Below are 20,684 nucleotides of genomic sequence, written 5' to 3' on the forward strand. Positions count from 1 at the left end.
TAGGAACGTTTATCTCCACGGGTATCATTGCTTCGGTACTGTAGGTCAGGCTAAAAGGTGTTTCCCCATGGTTGACCTTGGGCATGGTTCGGTGAGCCCACAAGACATGCGGAAAATCCTAGACCCATGAACTTCGTCCTCTTCCTAGACTGCTGGTAATGCCTTCAACTATGCTTCGGTTCGCTCTTTCCACTTGCCCATTCGCCTGGGGGTGTGCTACTGACGTAAAGACCTGCTTGATTCGCAGCTGTTCACACCATTCCCGAAAGACTCCCCCGGCAAACTGCTTCCCGTTATCGCTTACAATGGTGTGAGCTAGCCCAAAACGACAGACAATGTTCTCCCACGCAAACCTCTTGATCTGTTGCCATGTGATCGTGACGAGAGGTTTGGCTTCTACCCACTTGGTGAAGTAGTCAATGGCCACCACAAGGAACTTAGCCTTCATTGATCCCTTCGGAAAAGGACCCACTAGATCAATGCCCCACTTCTGGAAAGGCCAGGAAGAGCTGACCGGTACGCGATTGAGTTTGGGCTTTCTGGTTACCGGGGCGTAAATATGACAACTATCACACTTCCGTATTTCCCTTAGGGCACTTAAGAACATGGTCAGCCAATAATATCCAGCTCTCATGGCGCGGTCTGCAACCATTTTAGCTCCCATATGCATCCCTCATATACCCTCATGGATGTCCTGGATGACTTACTCGGCCTCCACGTAATCAATGCATTTCAGCGAGGGGCCCAGATAGGATCTCCTGTAGAGAGTTCCATCGATGACCTCGTACTAGAGCGCTCTAATTCTTAGCCTGCGGGCTTCTTGCTTGTCTTCAGGCACTATCCCCTCCTGTAAGTATCGGAGAATGGGAGTTATCCAGCAGGGCCCAGTTGTTTCTATACTTGCGGCCACGTCTTCTAGTATAGATGGTTGTTTGATAGTCTCTACTTTGACGTTCTTTGCCAAATGATCAAAGGCAACTGACGCTAGTTTACTCAACGCGTCCGCCTTCTTGTTCTGCCCCCAGGAGATGTGTACAACTTTTGCCTTTTTGAAACTCTGCAACAACTCTCTTGTCTTTTTCAAATATTCTATCATCTTGTGGTCTTTTGCCTCGTAATCCCCACTAACCTGATTGGCAACTAGCAATGAATCTACGTGGGCTCTGATGCGTCGCACTGGAATCTTTTTTGCCACTCTAAGTCCGGCTAACAGAGTCTCGTATTCTGCTTTATTGTTAGTGCTGGGGAAATTTAATCGCATAGCATATGTCAGTTCTATCCCCTCGGGGCTAATGAGAATTAGGCATGCCCCGCTTCCGTCCTCATTGGAGGCTCCATCGGTGTAGAGGTCCGAAACAGGCTCTTCCGAGTTCTCTGAAATTTGGACTTTGGTGTTCTCGCGATGCTCTTCCAGAGGTGGGGTTCCCCCGCTCTCGGGTAATGAGGCCTCGATGAGGTGTAAGGCCCCGTTACTGGTGCCTCACTTTTGACGTTGGAATTACCCATAAACATTGTTCTAAATATCAGAGTTAATTAAAACTTTTGCGGAATAATATTAAAAGTCAACCATTCGTTACAAACGTTCATAACTTGTCTTTTTAAAACATAACATAACATAAAATATCAAACATCATAACAGATCTTCAGAAGCCAGTCTCTTCCAATCCTGCCATGTGTCTCCTTCAAGCTAGCTGTTGCAATCCATTCACCTGCGTGCATACTAAAAGTCAGCTACGCTGAGTGATTTCTAGTTAATCAGATAACTTACTTCACATACACATATACGTGCCCGAACGTACGCTTTACATACTTAACATGTGCATCATTCTTTCATATACATTCATAACTAACCATTATAAAGAGCAATTCGCCCTACATACCTCGGATATTATTAGGGTCCGGTACCCTCCATCCTCGGATATTATTAGGGTCCGGTCTCCCTTTTTCCTCGGATATTATTAGGGTCCAGTGCTCTCCATCCTCGGATATTATTAGGGTCCGGTACCCTCCATCCTCAGATATTATTAGGGTTCGGTCTCCCTTTCTTTCCTACTATCATACCATACCTTTCCATATATAAAATTGTAAGTTTCATACGTACATACATCATTCATCCATCATATATACAATCATATCATCAAACCATCACCTAGCAGTGCATGCAATATCCGAAGATTATTCACGCACCGACAAGCTTTCATTCACATCCAAGATATACATAAATAACATACAAATCATACATGGCATACACTTACCATTTAAGGTAAGTGTATTAACTATCACATCAAGTATGCCACACAGCCCCAAAAACATAACAAGGAATGGGGCTAGAAACTCACCTGAATGCGGTTACGTTCCCCGTTTATGGTTATTCCTTTCTTGAGTTGTGCACGACTAACTGTATAACAATTACACGTATCAATTTAACTATCACTACCCATAATGCGTTTCTAGTTTAATTATTACCCTCAACGAACAGGGGTCCGGGGCAGAGCCCCTGGCAGCAGGGTTTTAGGGGCGGCAGCCCCTAGTAGGGTCCAAGGGGCAGATCCCCTGGCTGGGGTCGAGGGCTTCTTTGTAATTAAATCATTCTTTTCTAAGTCCAGAGACCATTCTGTCATTTTTATTAAACTTCAGTTCATTATCCAGTCTTTAACGAATTGGAGTTCATTCGTTACTTTTGTCTCTCATAATGAATTGGCTAATTCATTACTTTATAACGAATTGACCTTCATAGCGAACTGAGCCCTATAACGAATTGGACTTTATAACGAATTGAACCTTTATAACGAACTAGTCCTTGTAACGAATGAACCTTATATAACGAATGAACCTTTTCACGAATGAGGGTTATTCCTCATTCCCAATAACAAACTGCTTAACGAATTGGAGCTCGTTCGTCAGTTCTCAATAACGAATGGCATAACGAATTAAGGTTAGTTCGTTAGTGTCCCGTTAACGAATTAAGGTTAGGTCAGAAAATGTCAGAACATTCTCTGACATTACCCTTAACCTCGTACCTACTTTCCGGCGCCACCGTCGCCGGAAAACTGGGATCTCGCCGAAAAAGCGAGATTTCGCTTGTTTTCCACCGTTTTTCGTCCTGTTCGTTCCAAGTCTGAGCTAGGGTGACCCCTAGGCTCATCTTTTGCTCGGTTCATACCCGATTCCACCCGGATAACATGACTTCAACGGTTTATAGGTGTCGGCTCGTCGTTTCGCGACTAAATCTAACGGATTTAGGTCCATACAATATCATACTATCATTACCTCGGGTCGGTGCTCGGTTTCCTTCTTGGTTTCGGCTAAAATAAGGAGAGAACTAGAGAGAGAGCTTAAGTGTGTGTTTTGGATGGTGTATGGAATATGTGAAATGAAGGATTAAATGGTGATTATTGTTAATATATTTTGGGTCTTGGGCTTGAGCCCATGGTCTTTTCTTCTTTCCTTTAACCCAAGTCCATAACTCATATCCATTTAACCAACACAAGCCCAACTCATATTTTATTTATCTAAACCGATAAACGACACACTGTTAAATAACGAAACTTATTTTATTATTCTTATCAAAAATCAGGATGTTACATGAGGAAATAGGCTATCACTTGACCCTTGAAGGCTGCCCGCGGTTTGTATTCAATGGTGTAGTCCCCCAGTTCTATGGCCCATTTGGCTAACCTCCCCGATATCTCGGGTTTCATTAATATCCGCTGGAGAGGCTTATCGGTTAGAACTCAGATTTCATGGCCTTGGAAGTACCGCCTCAACTTTCTCGCCATGTAGATCAAAGACAGTATCAGTTTCTCAATTAGAGAATACCTTTCCTCTGGACCCTTCAGTGTCTGACTAACGAAATATACGGGTATCTGAGCCTCCTTTATTTCGACCATGAGTACGGAACTGATCGTTTTATCTATACACGACAGGTAAAGAATCAACGTCTCCCCCGGCCGTGGTGACGTGATAATGGGAAGCTCACAAATATGTAACTTTAATTCTCGGAAAGCCTCGTCCGCCTCCGTGTCCCGGCAGAATTTGTTCTTCTTCATGCATCTTCTCAAAATGGCCATTAACGGGAGTGTTCTGTCCGCTATCTTTGAGATGAATCGATTGATAGCGACCAGGCTCCCGTTTAGTCTCTACACCTCCTTGACGCTCCTTGGTGGTTCCATCTGTATTAAGGCTTCTATCTTTTCTAGGTTCGCTCGAAACCCGTCTTTGGTGATTAGGACTCCAAGAAATTTTCCCTCCTCGACCCCAAATGAACACTTGCCGGGGATGAGTTTCATATTAGCCCGCCGGAGGGTGTTGAAAGTCTCCCGGATAACATCGAACATCCTCTCTTCGTCCGTACTCTTGATGACCAGATCGTCTACGTAGATCTCCACGTTTCCCTCTTTTTGTTGATCACACAAGCGGTCCATGAACCGTTGGTACGTGGCCCCGGCATTCTTTAAGCCAAAAGGCATCTTGGTATAGCAGAAGGTTCCCTCGTTGGTGTAGAATGCCGTTTTTTCCTCGTCGTTAGGATTCATTTGAATTTGATGATATCCTTTGTACGCGTCCAAGAAACATCATAGCAGGTACTGGGCGAGAGACTCTATCTTCTTCTCGATTTCCGGGAGAGGCTTCGAGTCTTTCGGACGAGCTTTGTTCAGGTCTATAAAGTCGATACACATGCGCCAACTGTTGTCTGATTTGGCGATCATTACTGGGTTTGATATCCACGGGGGGTACTTGACTGCTCGTACAATCCCTGCCTGCACTAGTTTTGTTGTCTCTTCTTGTACAGCACGGCTTTTCTACAACCCTAGACTCCTCCATTTCTACTTGACGGGTTCCATCCAGTGGAACTCGTCGAGGGTATGATGTACCTAGTTTCGTGGAACCCCGGTCATATCCTCATGATTCTAAGCAAACACATCAGCGTTATGCCTCCTTCAGACCCGCTTTCCCTTTATTGGAGAGTTGCGACCCGATCCTTACCATCTGATCTGGGTGTCCCCCATTGAGCACCCACTCTTCTACTCCCTTCTTCCCTTTGGTTCCTCCACCGATGTTGGATACTATTTCGGTGGACGATCGGACAGTGGATACTCCTTTGGGAGTATGGAATTTCATGTACCCATGCACTGTAGATGGGACCGCCTTGAGCGCTTTCATGCCTGGTCTGCCTAGGATGATGTTATACTTTGATGGTGCCCGAACTACGGAGAAACGAAGGTATATCGTCCGAGCCTTTTCCCCGTCCCGGAGAGTGAACGGGAGGGTAAGAGATCCTAATGGCTCCTCCACCTCCCTTGAGAATCCCATCAATGGGCATATATCTTCTTCTAGTTTGCTTCGGATTTCCCTTTGTAGTCTCAAGGAACAGTGTTCATACATCACTTCTACCCCTCTACCACCATTAATGTGTACCCGGGTGACTCGGTGTCCCGCCACACTGGCCGATATGTTTAGGGGCATCTCCCTGGCTTCTTCTTCGGTTACGCCAGGGAAATGTACCTCTTCTTTCATCCACGCTGTGCTGGCAGCGAGTAATTCCATTCTTCCTGCTTTCGAGGCTCTCCCGGGGTCTCTCTCCTCATCATGTCTTCTTCGTATCATATCCACGAAGTGTCTGTCTTCATCCTCTTCTTATACTTTGGAGGGAGATCCTCTAGTTGGGAGGGTTAACTGCCCGGATTTCAAGGTCGCCTCACATAATTTTTTCAGTTGGACACAATTCTTAATAGCATGGCCAACACTCTTGTGGTAATTGCAGTATCCTATGGGGTTGGGTTTGTATGCCTGTTTAAATGTGCTAGGCATTTTGGTGTGGTACTTGGCTTTGTCTGCCACTAACACGTCGTCCCCTCCGGGGGTCAGTTTCTCTCCGTAGGGAGGTCTGTACCCCCCCCCCCCAGGTCGTACACTAGGGAATCGTAGATGGTGATACGTCGCTGAGGGCATGTAACCGTTGTGACTCCCAGGTGGTCGATAAGGTGTGAAACGGGCCTTGTCAAACGGCACTCGCACCTTGCCTGGGCTAAAGTTCCCAACATTCCTCCCCCTAGTGGTTTGGGGGTCCCCTTCTTTGTTTCCCACTCCCGCAGCTTTGACCCCGTTTCTTTTCCTCTAACAAAGGCTCACACTCGATCCATCACCTGGTCGAAGGTGGTTGGGAAATCCTCCCCTAGATTTTCTGTTAGCTGGGAGAACCTCACCCCGTTTATTAACCCGCTGATTTTCATGACTTCTGAGACACCCTTGATGTTCATGCTTTCTGCCACGTACCGGTCCAAAAATTGTTCCACTTTTTCCTCATCTCTCATTCGGATGTGTAAGATTTCGTTGGGATTCTTCATGGCCTTTCTCTGCTGACTGAAATTCCGCAAGAACTTTACCCTCAATTCCTCGTAGATGTTTATGCTTCCTGGTTCCAAACTGTCGAACCACACTCGTGCTCCTCCCGTCAGGGTCTAGGGGAACATCAGGCACCAGGCAGGCATGGACCATCCACTGACCATAGCTGCTCCTCGAAAAGCGTGAAGGTGGTCTTCTGGGTCTTGTGTTCCGTCATATTTGTCCACCGTAGAGGGGTAACGCAACTTGGGAGGCAGGGTGACTTCAGCTATCCGCCTGGTAAACTTCGACACGTCTGAGGTGTATGACGGACGGTATGGAGTGTCCAAAGTGTCAGGTGTGGAATTTTCCTTCTCTTTGCTTTTGACCGAAGAGAGGAGGGTGACTAGGGATTCCAGAAGGTACTGGGCGAGAGACTCTATCTTCTTCTCGATTTCCGGGAGAGGATTCGAGTCTTTCGGACGAGCTTTGTTCAGGTCTTTAAAGTCAATACACATGCGCCAACTGTTGTCCGATTTAGCGATCATTACTGGGTTTGATATCCACCGGAGTACTTGACTGCTCGTACAATCCCTGCCTGCACTAGTTTTGCTGTCTCTTCTTGTACCGCCCGGCTTTTCTGCAACCCTAGACTCCTCCTTTTCTACTTGACGGGTTCCATCCAGTGGAACTCATCGACGGTATGCTGTACCTGGTTTCGTGGAACCCCGGTCATATCCTCATGCTTTCAAACAAACACATCAGCGTTACACAACAGTACCTTCTTCAAACCCGCTTTCCCTTTATCGAAGAGTTGCGACCCGATCCTTACCGTCTCATCTGGGTGTTCCCCAATGAGCACCCACTCTTCTACTCCCTTCTTCTCTTTGGTTCCTCCGCCGATGTTGGATACTATTTCGGTGGACAATTGGATAGTGGCTACTCGTTTGGGAGTATGGAATTTCATGTACCCATGCACTGTAGATGGGACCGCCTTGAGCGCCTTCATGCCTGGTCTGCCTAGGATGATGTTATACTTTGATGGTGCCCGATCTACGGAGAAACGAAGGTATACCGTCCGAGCCTTTTCCCCGTCCCGGAGAGTGAACTGTAGGGTAAGAGATCCTAATGGCTCCACCACCTCCCCTGAGAATCCCATCAATGGGCATATATCTTCTTCTAGTTTGCTTCGGATTTCTCTTTGTAGTCTCAGGAAACAGTGTTCGTACATCACTTCTACCCCGCTACCTCCATCAACGTGTACCCAGGCGACCCGGTGTCCATATTTTTAGGGGCATCTCCCTGGCTTCTTCTTCGGTTACACCGGGGAAATGTACCTCTACTTTCATCCACGATGTGCTGGCAGTGAGGAATTCCATTCTTCCTGCTTTCGAGGCTCTCCCGGGGTCTCTCTCCTCTTCATCTCTTCTTCGTATCATATCCACGAAGTGTCTGTCTTCATCCTCTTCTTATACTTTGGAGGGAGATCCTCTAGTTGGGAGGGTTAACTGCCCGGATTTCAAGGTCGCCTCACATAATTTTTTCAGTTGGACACAATCCTCAGTAGCATGGCCAAAACTCTTGTGGTAATTGCAGTATCCTGTGGGGTTGGGTTTGTATGCCTGTTTGAATGGGCTAGGCATTTTGGTGTGGTACTTGGCTTTGTCCGCCACTAACACGTCTTCCCCTCCGGGGGTCAGTTTCTCCCCGTTGGGAGGTCTGTAATCCCCCCCCAGGTCGTATACTGGGTAATCGTAGATGGTGATACGTCGCTGAGGGCATGTAACCGACGCAACTCCCAGGAGTTCGATAAGGTGTGAAACAGGCCTTGTCAAATGGCACTCGCACCTGGCCTAGGCTAAAGTTCCCAACATTCCTCCCCCTAGTGGTTTGGGGGTCCCCTTCTTTGTTTCCTACTCCCACAGCTTTGACTCCGTATCTTTTCCTCTAACAAAGGCTCACACTCGATCCATCACCTGGTCGAAGGTGGTTGGGAAATCCTCCCCTAGATTTTCTTTTAGCTGGGAGAACCTCACCCCCGTTTATGAACCCGCTGATTTTCATGACTTCTAAGACACCCTTGATATTCATGCTTTCCGCCACGTACCGGTCCATTAATTGTTCCACTTTTTCCTCATCTCTCCTTCGGATGTGTAAGATTTCGTTGGGATTCTTCATGGCCTTTCTCTGCTGACTGAAATTCCGCAAGAACTTTCCCCTTAATTCCTCGTAGTTGTCTATGCTTCCCGGTTCCAAACTGTCGAACCACACTCGTGCTCCTCCCGTCAGGGTCTGGGGGAACATCAGGAACCAGGAAGGCATGGACCATCCACTGACCATAGCTTCTCCTCGAAAAGCGTGAAGGTGGTCTTCTGGGTCTTGTGCTCCGTCATATTTGTCCACCGTAGAGGGGTAATGCAACTTGGGAGGCAGGGTGACTTCAGTTATCCGCTTGGTAAACTTCGACACGTCTGAGGTGTCTAACGGACGGTATGGAGTGTCCAAAGTGTCAGGTGTGGAATTTTCCTTCTCTTTGCTTTTGACCGAAGAGAGGAGGGTGACTAGGGATTCTAGAAGGACGCCTGGATCTTTATTCGTAACCCTTTCTGGACCTCTGGTTCTTCTTCTTCCCTGGATTTTGGGGTTTCAAACGATAGGCGTGTCTTGACCTCCATGAGCTTCTCCTGTTTCTCATGCTCGTCCAATCAGGTTTTAAGCGCGTCCCTGTGAGTCCGTATGAACTCCGGGGTTATCTCCCATCTTCCTTCGGGCACCTGGTCTTTTTCAGCTTCTTTTATTTGGTTTTCCTTCTCCGTCTCGTCTTCGATTATCACCGGTCCGTCAGTCTCCCGTGTGTTTTGCAAGTTTGTTTCTTCGCTAACCACGGTCACGACCGACTCACTCCCATTTCCGGCGGCGGACTGGAGCACTAAATGCGTTTTTTCTGGATTTTGGCCGGTTATCTCTTCTAAAACCGTAGTGTGAGACCTCTTAGTTACAAAGGTCCCACGGATGGCGCCAATGTAGAAACCTCAAGTGACACTATGGTTAGATTGATAGAGTTATGGTGTGTTCATGTGAACGTGTGAGGCTTTCTGGAAGGATTCTAGTTAGAAATGACCGAAAGAATGAGGGGAAGAATATATGTTCTTTTTCTGTCTTTTAAACATGCCTTTTGTTACAATCAAGTGTTTACATTTATAGAATTATGGGAAATCTTTTCCCTAGACTGTTGGTCTTGAAGCTCTCCCTATTATCCACCGGTTTTTCCATCTCCTACTGACTTCTACAGGGTTCTCTCTATTATCCGCTGGACGCTTCTCTTTCTTCAGGAGTGCGTCATCCTCAGCCTTCTGCGATGCTCAGTTTAATAGAGACCCCTCAATCGTTGACCCAAGCACTTGTCTTGGAGTGCTCTGGGCCTTCTTGGGCTGGGCTCTACTTCTTTGGGCTTTAGTTGGGCCAAGTCCGGTGTAGCTCTTCACTTTCGTAATGGGCTGCTAAGTTTGGCCCATGAGAAACGAATATGGTTCATAACAGGGCCTGAACACATAAATTATGATATAACTATGCGCTATGTGTATGGGAAGAATGATACGTGAAGCATGACACGGATGTTGATAGGATTTTATGTAATTATATTTATGTATGTGATGATGGGTTTTATGGTGAAGGATAAACGACAGTGGTTGGGAAGTAATGCAACATGGTTCTTATGAATGTATTGAGTGCACGTAATGGATAATCATGTGTAACTATTAGGGGGACGGGGTGGTGTGTGATGGGGCTTTCACCAAGCGTGGAACACCGCCGCCGATCCCCCCATCACGCATGATGGGGTCATTAGCGTGGTGGTGACAACGCTTGAAATCCTTGAAAAGTTAGCGTTGGATTTGGTTGGGATCCTTGAAATCCATCACACCACCACCCCCACTAAATTCCATCACTGATGGATTTTGTTGGGATGAGGTGGCACCATGCCATTGAGTGGTCAAAGTGATGAAAATACCATCACAATAAACCATCCCCTCCCCCCTTATGACTATGTGTATGTGGGGGATATCATGTTATGGGGAATGGGAATGATGTTGGGATTATGAATACGGGTGTAAAAGTAGTTATTAAATGTTTTATGTGATTATCTTGGAGTTATTAAATGTTTGCATGTGGGTAAGAGCAAGAGGCCAGGAGATCACTCAAGGTACCGTAATACTAATCAATTATATGATTTCATGTTAGTTATACAAGACCGGCTTTGAGAAAGAAAAAAATTTTTGGGCCGAAGACGAAAATATTTTTGGGTCTCAAGTAAAAGAAGTATTTTGTTGAGTTTAAACAATTTAATTTTTATATGAACTTAATTGTTTATAATTGGCTTGTGTAAAAAATTTTGTATAAAAATAAGATTAAACGTGCCTCAAATGAGAGTATAACTCATAACCTTTTGGTTGGGAGTAATGTCCTCTGCCACTAAACCAAGCTAGTGGTTATGTAGTTCAGTTTAAACACTAAATAATGTTGTTTTAATAAAAATACATATAATTCTTTTTTAATAAAGAAAAAATTCGGGCCTAACGGAGTGTCAGGACTGTTGCCGTCGACCACCCTGCCACACCTTATGGCCGACCCTACACTTATATCATATACTACCCTAAAACCACTTAAAACTCCACTCAACTACCCTATTTTATTTTTTTTCATTTAAACAAATGCTATATTCTCCTCAAATTGATCGGGTACTTGTCCACTATTTTGGGCAGGGGCGTAGCTATGCTTTGAGTAGGGGGGTCGGCCGACCCCTGTGAGAAATTTTTTTTAGTGGTATATATGTGTTGAATTTTGACCGACCCCTGTGAAATTTTGACACCAACCCCTGTGGAATTTCAAGAACGACAAAAGACCCTGTGAAAATTCGAGAACGACCCCATGAAATTTCAACACCGGCCATAATAAAATATAAATTTCCAAATTTACATTTATAATTATGTAAATATATATAAATAACTAAAATTGAGTTTAAATGAAACAAATTTAAGACCAAATGTCCAATCAATCTATTCATAACTTTTAAGTCCAAGCCCAAACTCTCAACCCATACATTTAACTTTTTAAAAAAGGTTATCATGGCAAGTAATTTGTTACGTGAGTTCAACGGGTTATAAGAGTTTTAATCTTCAAAGAAAATGTTTCGACTTTCTACATACGTTAGCTCACCAACTTCATTTGTATTGGTTTATCGCTTATTGAGGCTAGCTCTCGTATTACCCATCGCAACCGCAAATTTGAAATTACTTTTACATGAAGTCTGATTTGTGTAATCAAATGGATGATGAGAATTTAAACGATAGTTATATGTGTTTTATTGAAATAAAAAGACATGCGTACTATATAATGTTTTTGTTAAGTTTTAAAAAATGAAACCCCGTAAAGAACAATTTTAGACATATGGTATATTATTTATGCATTTCTAATGAAGTTTCACGTTTTTTTTTTGTTTGATTATCTTTTTTCTATATTAATCGAGGCAGCCCGATTCTAGCCGATTGGAGGGGCCAAACCAGACCAAAAATTATATATACCGATTACTTGACACGATCGGTCGAACTGGATCGGAAAATAATTATGTAGCGATGGTCAACTGAATACCGACTAAAACGTTTTCTGACCCCTATGAGAAAATTTTCTGGATCCGCCACTGATTTTAGGTACCTAAAAGTGGACTTAAATGACTAAAGGGGTGTTGGAGTTTTACCGAGTACGCCCCTCTTGCCTAAATGGAATTATACAAATTAACTTAAGTCTTGCAAGGAAACGTGTGTAAATTTCTATAAGTAGGTTGTTAAGTTTATATCAACAATGAGTTTATATAAATGAACCTACGTGGACGAGATGGGATTATGAAAACAACTTGAAATCGTATAACAAAACTGTTTAATAATAGGATAAAAAAAAGTCACCGAATAACAAAAAATAAACATGTAACGAAAACAACATAATGTATTGGTTTGCTATTATAAACATTTTTCTTTCATAATTTAATTCAAATTTATTAACTTGTATGAGGACTTTATCGTGTAAAATATTATTAAAAACTCATTAAAAAAATATAAAAGGCTAAGTTTTTTTTATATGATATTTACCTTTTAAATAATATAAAAGTTGTTCTACCATACCCCTCCATTCCATGCACATATCTAGCACATACAGAGATCGATGAGATTCCATACAAGTATATATAACTCATTTAAACAAGATTATTACTAATTTCATATATAACTGAAGACTATTGAACGAGTCACTTAATCAGTTTATTGTAATTCTACTATACTATTAAAACAAATTTCATTTTTTTCTAAATATAACACCCACTTCTCTATTTTTCTAAAGAATTAAATAAATCAAAATAATAATAATTAAATTACTTAATTACATACCATACTTAACCATTAACCAGAAACAAAAATTTCAGTTTACTTTTCTTTCATCTTCGCTTCAATAGACGCTCTATTTCATACCATACCTTTTAACCTAATCAACCAAAGCCTCTATTCCATCAGCCATCATTGTATATGAATCGAATAATGATTCCGTCCGGTTCCATCCGTGAAACGATTTCATAAGATCCATCACGATGAAACGTACTGTCCGTATTTGATAATAGCGATTGATTGGATCCATCCGTGAAACGATTTGAGAAGATCCATCACGATTGGTAATCAGATCTTCACATCGATGGTTAGTATTTTACATTGTCAACTTATTATCTTCAAATCGATGGTTACTATGTTTAATGTTTAATTCATATGTTTCCTATGGTTAATGTTTAATGTCAATTTTTTTAAGCTATATTTTAGATTATTAACCTAGGTTAGTAGTTTACATTCTTAGGTTATTATCTTGAATTGTTAATTGTTTTATGTTAACCGATATGTTTCCTCTGCTTAATGTTTAATGTTTTACGTTTTATTTTATGTGTAATGTGTAATGTGTAATTTCTAATGTTTAATGTCTAATGTCTAATCTTAAAAAATAAAAATTATGGTATTATTTATATTTTAATTATGTAATGTGTAATTGTTAATTGATATGATTCCTCATAAATTATGGTATTTCTTACTATTTTAAATTCTTTAATGTTTAACTGTTTTCAAATTTCATTCAAGGTAACTGATTTTTATTCAATCATATCATTACTATAAATTAACAATTTAAAAGTGATTTAAATTTGAATTCAAATTCAACTTATGTGTAACTCTGTCCAAATTTCATTAAAAGTAATTGATTTTTATTCAATCATATCATTACTATAAGTTAACAATTTCAAACTGATTTAAATTTTTATTCAAATTCAAGTTAGTTTGTATAATTTTGTAAACATGAATCGGCCATTTTATTTAATTAATTCATATTGATCATATTGATATGTTTCCTATATTTCCTATGTGTATTTCGGGCAATTATGGTATTTCTTAAATATTGAATTTTTAATGTATAACTGATTCTAAAATCAACTTCATGTGTCAATTTTGTAAACATGAATTATAAGAGGATTTAATTTAATTCGTATTATATGAGTTATGACTTTTTATTTTAATTGTCTTATTAATAACCCATAATTACATTCGGTTATTACGTCCAAATTAACTTAATATCAATTATAAATTAATTTTTTTAAATCCCTAAATATAATCCCTAAAGTTACTATATTTACACATTTCCTTTTACTCTAACAATTCAAATTTTCTAACAGAATATGCTATAAATACTATCAAACCGAATAAAGAAAATCTCACATTTCAGTCTTCCATTCTGAACATTCATATTTGAGTCATTCTCAAGGTTATTTCATTTTCTTCAATTTATAAATATCAGATGTTGAATCTTTCATCTTTGCTTTAATCTTATTTTTTTCAGGCACAGCAACATGGAATCAAGCATTACCATGCTCAAGGATTTGGATGTTTCCAACAACGACTGTGTATTGAAGGTTCGTATTCTCAGACTATGGCGTTTGAAGGACAATAATAAGACGGGGGAGGATTGGTCCATAGAGATGATTTTACAAGATGAGATGGTATTATTCTATCCAAATACAATTGTTTTTAATAAATTTTGTATGTTCCTCATTTTAGATATAACAGTATCGTTTAATATATGTTTCATTATTTTTGAATTTTATCACAGATGGAATCGGCCATGTCAGCGGGTTTTTTACCAACAAGAACTCATTCTTTCGAGAGTCACAACATCAGAATCGAAGAACAATGGATTTTGCTGACTTGAGGTATTATTAATAATGTAATAAATAATCATGTATAATCAAAGTATTCAATTGTTTTAACTTATGATTTTTTTGGTCAGTGACAATAAGATTTATCTCACTTTATGGGATGACTATCTGAAGCAACTTACCAAATATGTTGCTGACAACTCAGATGAGGAGTATCTCATTATCGTTCTCCAATTCGCAAAAGTCAAGTATTATGGAGGTATCAACAATTAAAACATTAAATTCTTTATACTTAATAATTTAAAAGTAACATATTTAAATATGATTTTGGCAGAAAATGTATATGTCAACAATATGGTAATGTTGTTTCAAGGCTGTTCATTAATGATTACTTGTATGAAATGCTTGATTACAAGAAGAGGTATCTTCTTATAACTATAAATTATAATTTAATTTTTTTCTTTAAAAACATTATTATTTATGTTAAACACTTTATGATTTACTTTGAATTAATAATAGGTTGCTTGAAATGTCAACTCAAGTGCATGTCGAAATATCAAAACCGGTTGGTTCATGTATGCTTTTAACTGTCAATGATGAGTTTCTGAAGAACTATCAATTCTACTCAATTAGTGATCTTTGTAGCATTTTGAAGGTATATAAGCATTTATATCTACAAAAACTCATTTTAAAAATCATTTTCACAAAAATGTCCTTTATTTTTTTTTTGTAGGCTAAAAACGTCATCATAATTAATACCGTTAAGGCAATAGTAGGTAACAAGGAATGGTACTACAACGGTTGCAAACGTTGTAGTCGTAAGGTTTCTGAGGCTTTTGTTGATGGAGTCAAAGTTTACGAGTGTAAGAGTGCAAGTTGTAATTCTCAAGGGGTAACCGCTAGACCAAGGTAATATTTTAACAATTCAAAATATATTATACTACTATTTTTTATAAAATAGTATAAAAGTTGTACATTGTTTTAATACACTTTTGGAATATCATCTTGATTATGTTTCAGATTCCGTATTTCTATTCGTGTCCAGGATACGACCGGTGTCGTATCGCTAACTTTGTTTGATCGTGATGCAAGACAATTGTTTAATAAGGGTGCAGATGAGTATGTCACCACTAATGTTGAGGTATAATTATGTCACAGTTGAGTTTAATATTTTGCTTCTGTATTTTGTTTCGTTTGTGTCTTTTGAATCTTTAATATAAACATTCCTGCATTTAATATGTTGCTTTTGTCTTATTGCCTTTTGTCTTTTATTTTTAAAAAACATTATAGGCAATTCACCATGATTGTCAATTCTTTCAGTAAAAACAACCTTAATTCTTTCAGTAGACATTTAATAATGTTTTTTAATAGCTTTAATGAATTCTGATTACGTGCGGTTAACAAACATTTCTTACTGTTTTTTTTTGAAGCTTGATCCCATGCACACATTTCCGGAAGAACTCAATATTATATTTGAAAAAAGGTTTGCCTTCGTTGTAGAGGTTAGTGACTACAATATAAGAAACTCATATGATGTTTACGGTGTCATCAGGTTAACGGACGACGAGGACGTTCTTAATGACCATGATAAGCAGCTTGGTGATGGTCAGGTATTATTAGCATATTCAATTACTAAAATTATGAAGATCTATAATATCCATGTTTTTTTTAACACATTATTATTTAATTAATTAATTTTAACTTCATCTGTAACTTAACGCAATCACTCTTTAACAATTGGCTCAACCTATGGGCTGAAGTCAACCGAAAAGGTAAGCCATTAAAATTTTTTTTGAATACGTATACAAGTTACCCTATATATAATATTTCATAGTATATAAATGTGTACACTCGAAACATAAGTCTAAACTTTTATGTAGGAATTGTGTACGTCTTCGTCAAACCAGTTTACTCCTAATTCAATTTCACAAGATGTTATTCTTTATCGTCTTGCATCGCTTGATGAAAAGGTTAATTCTAATCCTATCGTTGATATAAAACTCAAGCGCAAGTTGGATGACACTTTCGATGTTAATGATGACACTGGTATGTCTGCAACCAAGACGAAGGTTGACGAAAAACAAATTGTCGAGGCTAATGCTGGTGAAGGAGATACCGATGGAATGCAAAAGATATAAACAGGAAGGATTTTGACTTTTTGTAATAAATTTAATGTTTTCCATGCATTTACGGATTTAATTTTTGGTTTTGTTTTTTGAGTTTGGACGTCTTTGAGTTTATTGTCCTTTATTTGATATGGTGACTTTTTTTTTATTTGTCATATTTGAACTTCAAATGGTTATCAATGAATTTCTGTTTTACTTATGTTATTAGTTGTTTTATCTGTTCATTTCATATGGATATCAATTATTGAGTGTTTTCCATACTATTCAAACATATTGATGTCAATTATTTTGTTGTTTTATCTATTCATTTCCTTTGTTTATGAAATTATCAATTTCAATTTTGTATTATGTAAATAGTAGTTATACAAACAATGTTTTTTTGGTTGTACGTATGTTGAAGTATCTTTTTTTTAGAATATGTTATATTAACAGCTATATATCATATTATTTTCTCCTCGAGTGTTGTTGTTTAATGATTTATATTTTTCCACCCGTGTCGTACACGGGTCAATAACCTAGTTGTTATAATAAATAAAAGTATTTATAACTAATAGGCTAATGTAGGCTTCTGAGTCTATCCCGTTTCAATAAATAAAGCTCACGCCCACATACATTTATAAGGGGGGAGGGGTGGTAGATGTGGTTGCATCACTCATCATACACCTCACCCAATCAAATGGTGCCACATCACTAACCTCAAATCCATCACATGTGATGGTTTTTTACTAGGTGTGGTGTGGTGGTGTGTGATGAAATTTTTTATTTTTTATTTTTTTATTTTTTTTGTAACTTAAAAAATTAAAACAATATTTAATAGAACTTAAAAATAAAAACAATAGTTTACTAGAACATAATTCAACTTAAAAATTAGAATTAAAAAATTAAAAGTTACAATAAACGTCTACTCCTCGTCTGAATCCGGGAATTCCAACCCTAAAGAACCTATAAGCTCAACTAGATCCCATCTCAACCGATAGTGAATATCTTCATCCCGCAAGTTTAATTGGACATCATCGGGAACGGGAACTTGAGTCGGAGGATCCGGTACCCAATATGGAGAAATTGCATTTTCATCTTCTTTTATTAACATATTGTGTAATATGATGCATGCATACACGTAACTAGAGATCGTGGCTTTTTTCATTGTATGAACCGGTCGACTAAGTATGCACCATCTACCATTTAAAACACCGAAAGCTCTCTCGACATCTTTTCTTTCTGATTCTTGCAACTTCTTGAACGCCTTTTCATTGGTCTCTACAGGAAACGAAAAGGCTTGCACAAAAACAGACCAGTGAGGGTAGATACCATCGACGAGATAGTAGCCACGTCTGTAATATCTCCTGTTCACAAAATACGGACAGAAAGGTGCAGTGCCATCTGTTACGCTCTGAAACAACGGTGATGTGTACAGAACAGTGATGTCGTTGTTTGAGCCGGGAACACCAAAATAAGAATGCCAAATCCATAAATCATTTGACGCAACCGCTTCTAGTGAGATGGTCGGTCGTTTGATATCACCCCTAACATACGCCCCTCGCAACTCCCGTGGACAATTCCTCTATTCGATATGTGTACAATCGATGCTACCGAGCATCCCTGGAAAATGCCATCTAGCCTCGTGTGCGGCGTAAAGACGTGTAATGTCGTGTCTTGTTGGTTTTCGTAGAAACTCTTTGGCATACAATTTTATAATCGTGTTACAAAAAAATTGTAGACATTCACGTGAAGTTCTCTCATACATTTGTAAGTATTCATCGAATTGGTCGGGTGGGTTAACTGTCGCTAGTTGACGAATAGCGGATGTGCATTTTCGAAGCGCCGTAAAACTTTGTTTGCCTCTCGCGTCGTAAGATTCTTGAAACCATTCTTCATTTTCTTCGACGTCGGCTATAATCTTTAAGAATAAAGATTTCGGCAAACGAAAGCGTTCCCTATACGTCTCGTCATTGTATTTCGGCTCCTCCACAAAATAGTCGTTCATTAGCACGTCGTGGGCATGTATACGATCACGCACCACCGCTTTTTTCTTTGGACGGCTCGGGCCTTCAAGTTCTTTATATAGCAACGGGAACCATTCGATAATGTCATCGTCCGAAGACGAAGAGCTATCGGTGTCTAAGGGCATCGAGTGTTTCGGAAATTCCATATTTTTTTGTTGTGAATGAAGGGGAAGTTTGAGAGTGTTTTTGAGTTGGATTTGGTTTTGATTTGGATTTGTTTTATGTTTTTGTTTTGGTTTTATATTGGTTTTTTTTTATTTAAACCCCCCCCCCCCCCTCATCCCAACGGCTACATCCCAACGGTACAATTTCTTGGAAACCACCACTCATCAAGCGTGATGGTCATCACGCAAATCCCCTCTTTATCGCGTGACAAGGGGGCGGCGGCGGTGTGGAGAAGGTCACCACGCGTGATGGGTGATCCATCGCGTGGTGCCCCGTCCCCCCTAGAATAATTAACTTCAATTACGCTCGAATTCATTTAAACACTTTTCAATTTAAACTTTTATCAAGTCGATCTGACACAGCTCACGAGTGGCTTGTTTGTTTACATCCCCTATATCTGACGAACAGATAATATTAATTTGTACATATATAAAAAGAAAAGTAATTAACCAAAAAAAAACTATTTTGTATGATGTTGATCATCTTTAGATGTTTTTGTATATATTTCTCCTAGAAGGCCAAATTTATCGACTTTTTATAGTCGTAGGTTTATACAAAATGTCTTTCATGTATCATCATTTCACCCTCCTTCACTTTCCTTTTTCTAAATATACCCGGCAACATGAAAAGAAGAAAACCATATCACCATTTCCTCAGTCAACTCGTCACACTTCCGGCTCTTCACTTCCTCAACCTCCACAGGAAACCGGCAAATGGGACAATTTTTTGTGGAAAAAATCAAACCACTTCTCGACACACGCCTTGTGAAACTCATGCCCACAAGCAAGAACACGTGTTTTATCATTTTTAGCCTTGTCAAAGCTCAATAGGCACACACAACACGACTTATCGTCCTCACAACCGTACTCATTTGCACTTGTGGCTCGTAGAGTGAAATATGGACATATCAAAGAGATCAATTTGCAAATCATCATGAGTTGTCACATTGGATTAATGGAAGAATTGGGTTGATATAATATTGGTATGAGCTAGTAGTGAGTCAATTTGTTGTTCACAAGTTTTGCGTGGTTTTGAAGGGTGTTTGATTGTGAGTTTTCAACACATGAGAAGTTGCACCTACAAAGAAGTGTTACTTGCGACCACATTCTTTGTATTTCTAACATTATTAAAATATTATTAATTTATGTAAGATTACGAAAACTTTTCCAGTTTAATAGGGGAGAAAAATATCATAAAGTTAATTCATTAGTGAAAACACCACACACAAGTTTGCAAACAATTCGATACAATAAAAGTCCAAATTTCACATGCATATATGACTTATCTGAAGTACAAATGTAGTAAAAGGTCTATATGCATCAAACTTAATGTATACGGGTTGTCTCATTGTATATATGGATAAATATTACACTTGTAGTTTAAGCCCATATTTTCTAATAATTTATTTTCAAAACGTAGAGCATCTACAATGGTGGATGAGGAAAAATAAACTAAACACGCCACATTAACTGCCACATCAGATTTCCACTCATTCACTTTCAAACACTAAAAACCCTCATTTTTCCTCAAACACTACATTCACTTTTAAACATCTCTATATTCCACATAATCATCTACTTCTATATTTTCTTTCTATACACTAAAATACTTTTATTTAAGTGTATTATTTTTTATTTCATATTATTTAATAATAAAATAAGTTCTAGTAAACAAATTTACATAAATAATAGAAGTCATATAAATAAAAATTTAAAATTACATAAACAGTAAATGAAACAACCGCACGCAAACATAAACTAAAAAAGTTACATAAACTAATTTTAAAAAATCTACTTCACTCAAACCGACTATTGTTTAATTAACCATATATGCTTC

At 39.3% G+C, this 20,684-nt stretch overlaps 2 protein-coding genes across 2 annotated transcripts; one reads left to right on the forward strand and one right to left on the reverse strand.

Moving 5' to 3' along the window:
• Positions 1-787: 787 nt before the first annotated feature.
• On the reverse strand, positions 788-1,261 carry LOC143582025 (uncharacterized). The gene has a single exon (XM_077064684.1). The coding sequence runs from the start codon at positions 1,259-1,261 to the stop codon at positions 788-790; it is 474 nt and encodes a 157-aa protein (XP_076920799.1).
• A 12,987-nt stretch (positions 1,262-14,248) lies between these two features.
• LOC143582026 (uncharacterized) lies at positions 14,249-16,692 on the forward strand. The gene is made up of 9 exons (XM_077064685.1): positions 14,249-14,438; positions 14,509-14,608; positions 14,686-14,802; positions 14,889-14,975; positions 15,074-15,209; positions 15,288-15,463; positions 15,575-15,695; positions 15,985-16,164; positions 16,435-16,692. The coding sequence occupies exons 1-9, from the start codon at positions 14,249-14,251 to the stop codon at positions 16,690-16,692; spliced, it is 1,365 nt and encodes a 454-aa protein (XP_076920800.1).
• Positions 16,693-20,684: the final 3,992 nt, after the last annotated feature.

This window comes from Bidens hawaiensis, unplaced genomic scaffold (genome assembly GCF_021521415.1).
Source record: "Bidens hawaiensis isolate Kalapana, Puna unplaced genomic scaffold, B.hawaiensis_p1.1 tig00031414_1, whole genome shotgun sequence".
In the NCBI taxonomy this organism is placed as follows: Eukaryota; Viridiplantae; Streptophyta; class Magnoliopsida; order Asterales; family Asteraceae; genus Bidens; species Bidens hawaiensis.

Coding starts and splice junctions, on each gene's coding strand:
- LOC143582025 (XM_077064684.1), bottom strand. CDS start 1,261: ATGCGATTAAATTTCCCCAGCACTAACAATAAAGCAGAATACGAGACT.
- LOC143582026 (XM_077064685.1), top strand. CDS start 14,249: ATGGAATCAAGCATTACCATGCTCAAGGATTTGGATGTTTCCAACAAC. Junction 14,609..14,685: donor ATGGATTTTGCTGACTTGAG/GTATTATTAATA, acceptor TTTTTTGGTCAG/TGACAATAAGATTTATCTCA. Junction 14,803..14,888: donor CTCCAATTCGCAAAAGTCAA/GTATTATGGAGG, acceptor TGATTTTGGCAG/AAAATGTATATGTCAACAAT.